The 2,852-nt window shown below is 47.9% G+C and overlaps 1 protein-coding gene across 1 annotated transcript in view; it reads left to right on the forward strand.

Annotated features, from left to right (window-relative positions):
- Positions 1 to 2,312: 2,312 nt before the first annotated feature.
- LOC107291824 (succinate--CoA ligase [ADP/GDP-forming] subunit alpha, mitochondrial-like) overlaps positions 2,313 to 2,852 on the forward strand; it is a gene marked incomplete at its 3' end in the record, with an annotated part of 7,076 nt that continues 6,536 nt past the window's right edge. The window contains exon 1 of the mRNA XM_015820857.1: positions 2,313 to 2,400. Coding sequence (XP_015676343.1) covers positions 2,349 to 2,400 — 52 coding nt within the window. The remainder of the gene's footprint in view (positions 2,401 to 2,852) is intronic.

Genomic DNA, 2,852 nt, shown 5'->3' on the forward strand with positions numbered 1-2,852 from the left:
ATCTTTCTGTTTTTTAAAAATCAGTAAATAATATCACCCTGAACAGAGGAGGAGAGACTGTCAAGGGTCTTTGTGTGTGTTTCTCTGTGTGTGTCATTTCTTTTATCTTTCTCTGGGCCACTCAGACGCTACTCAAATGTCAAGATAACCTTTAGCAGACACAGTGGGGAAGGGGCACTGGGTGATCCCAGCAGAATACATACCAAATAAACAACGACAGCCGCTTTGAAAAGTCCCTGACAGGCCATAAAAGCAGCCATCTCAAAGGGAGACACTGATAAGACGGTCAACAGAGAGAAAAGTCAATGACAACAGGGAAACATGACAGGTAAAGGACTGAAACAAGCCCACAATCGTATAAAACAATGTGAGTGAAATAAGGAATCCATTCTTGGGGTGGTGGAATAAACCTCCATTTGTAAAAATCAGTTTTCTCCGACCTGATAAACGCACTGATATAATCCATTTTTTGGAATTGTCGGAGAATGTTGGGAGTAAGGTGCAAAAGAGTTGAAAATCACAAAGACACGCTTATCAGATGGAAATTAGCAAGGTGGCACCATTCCGGTTATTTTTTTCTTGTTTTTCTAAGCCTAGGACAACAATGTCCCAATGGACTCCTCTATTATCTGGTGGGATGGGTAAGCTGAGATATTTCCTTTATCTCTTCTAAACAAGAATTGATGGCCAAGAACCAATCTCAGCTTTTTTATTTCACTGGTGTCAAATTGCCTGGGCACTTGCATTACAGGTAGTGAAACTGATCAAGGAGAAATAAAAATTTTCTGAGAAATGAGAACAGTCAACCAATGGAACAGTTTGCCTTCAGATGTTGTGGGAGCTTCATCACTGGAAACTTTCAGCAAGAGACTGGACTGCCATCTGTCAAAAATGGTGTAGGTAGGATCTTCTGCTTGGGCAGGGGGCTGGACTAGAAGACCCCCAAGGTCCCTTCCAACTATTCTATTCTATTCCATATTTTCTTTTCTATTCTATTCTGTTCCATTCCATTCCATATTTTCTATTCTATTCTATTCTATTCTATTCTATTCTATTCTATTCTATTCTATTCTATTCTAGTCTATTCTATTCTATTCCATTCCATATTTTCTATTCTTTTCTATTCTTTTCTATTCTTTTCTATTCTATTCTATTCTATTCTATTCCATATTTTCTTTTCTATTCTATTCTGTTCCGTTCCATTCCATATTTTCTATTCTATTCTATTCTATTCTATTCTATTCTATTCTATTCTATTTTATTCTATTCTATTCTATTCCTCTCGTCTTGTCTAGTTATGACCATAATGGAGCCTGCCCTTTACAGTCCTAAGTCATGAGGGACATAAAGTGGATGGGTCACGTGACTGATCCAATTATATGTCTTTTTGGGGATGGTCGTTAAGTGAATGCAGCAGTCACTAAGCAAAGCCATGGTTCACGATGGGCCGGTTTTGCCATTTTGAGACAGGCGATCAATGGCAATGTCTCTTAACCTTGGACAACTTTTAATATATGTGGACATCAACTCCCAGAATTCCCCAGCTAGCATGGCTGGCTAGGGAATTCTGGAAGTTGATGTCCACATAACTTAGAGCTGTTAAGGTTGGGAAATACCGTTCTATGGAGTTTTGTAGTCCAGCTCTTATGCTCAGCCACGGTTTGTCTTTGGGCAACATGCCAAACCCTAAATCGTGGTTTAAAAAGCACGGGAGGGGCTGCATTAGCACCGTGTCAATCACGGTTTTACCCTGATCTAAGCTTGACGCTGTTATAAGAAATATTGAGGCAGCCTCCACTTGCCGCTAAGCTCCATTGCATAGGGCAGGGGTCTTCAAACTTGGCCCGTTTATGACTTGTGGGCAAACTCCCAGAATTCCTCAGCCAGCGTGCATGCTGGCTGAGGAATTCTGGGAGTTGAAGTCCACAAGTCATAAAAGGGCCAAGTTTGAAGACCCCTGGCACAGGGACTCAGGTAATTCAACGCCTGAAACTACCTCCCCCACAACCCCTCGCGGCAAAGGGGGCCCTCTTTTCTACGGCTAGACACCTAAGTGCCTGATTGATTTTCCTCCTCAAGCGCCCAGGGAGAACAAGAACCGGTTTTTTTGGAGGGGGGGGGGAACGCGTTAAGTATCCCTGTTGTTCTGGATGGCGCGGGGGGAAAAAGGATTGACGGGCCGCTCACAATCAGGCGCCAAAAGCAACCTCCACGCTCTGCGACGCATACGCGCCGCGGTCGGCTGGGAGGGGGGCCTGAGGACCGGAAGGGGCGGGCCTAGCGCCATCCCCGCCCCGCACCCCCTTGTCATTGGCGGCCCCGCTGGAGGCAGCGCAGGGACGGCGGCGATGTCTTGCTGCGGAAGCGGCGCCGGAGGCCTCGGCCGCCTCCTTCTCCTCCGTAAGTTGGGGGGGTTTGGGGGTGGGCGGGTGACGGGCCGAAAGGGGGGAGGCTTCCTCTTCCGGCCGCGGTCACGTGACCGCGAGCGAGATTGGGGGGCCGCTCTCCGGAGTGGGTGGGTGGCTGTTTTGGGTGAGGGACTGCAGGCTCCATAATCCCCAACCGCGGTGTGTCTCTCCCCTTCCCCCCCTCCCCGCCCCAGGCTGCCAGCGTGGCCTATCCTTTCCCAAGCTTTGGACTACAACTCCCATCATCCCCAGCCAGCCTCATCTTACCTGTTACGTTGGGGCGACATTGCCCACCCCCCCAAAATCCTCCCCAGCAGGCCCAGCCTTTTCCCTCCTGCCATCATTGGACCCTCTTTTCCCCCCGCCAACCTGGGGCCTTTTTTCCCCTTTCAGGCGTCCCGAACTACAATTCCTATCATCCCCAGCCAGCCTCATCTTGCCTGT

This window comes from Protobothrops mucrosquamatus, unplaced genomic scaffold (assembly GCF_001527695.2).
Source record: "Protobothrops mucrosquamatus isolate PMUCROS unplaced genomic scaffold, P.Mucros_1.0 scaffold1191, whole genome shotgun sequence".
NCBI lineage: Eukaryota > Metazoa > Chordata > Lepidosauria > Squamata > Viperidae > Protobothrops > Protobothrops mucrosquamatus.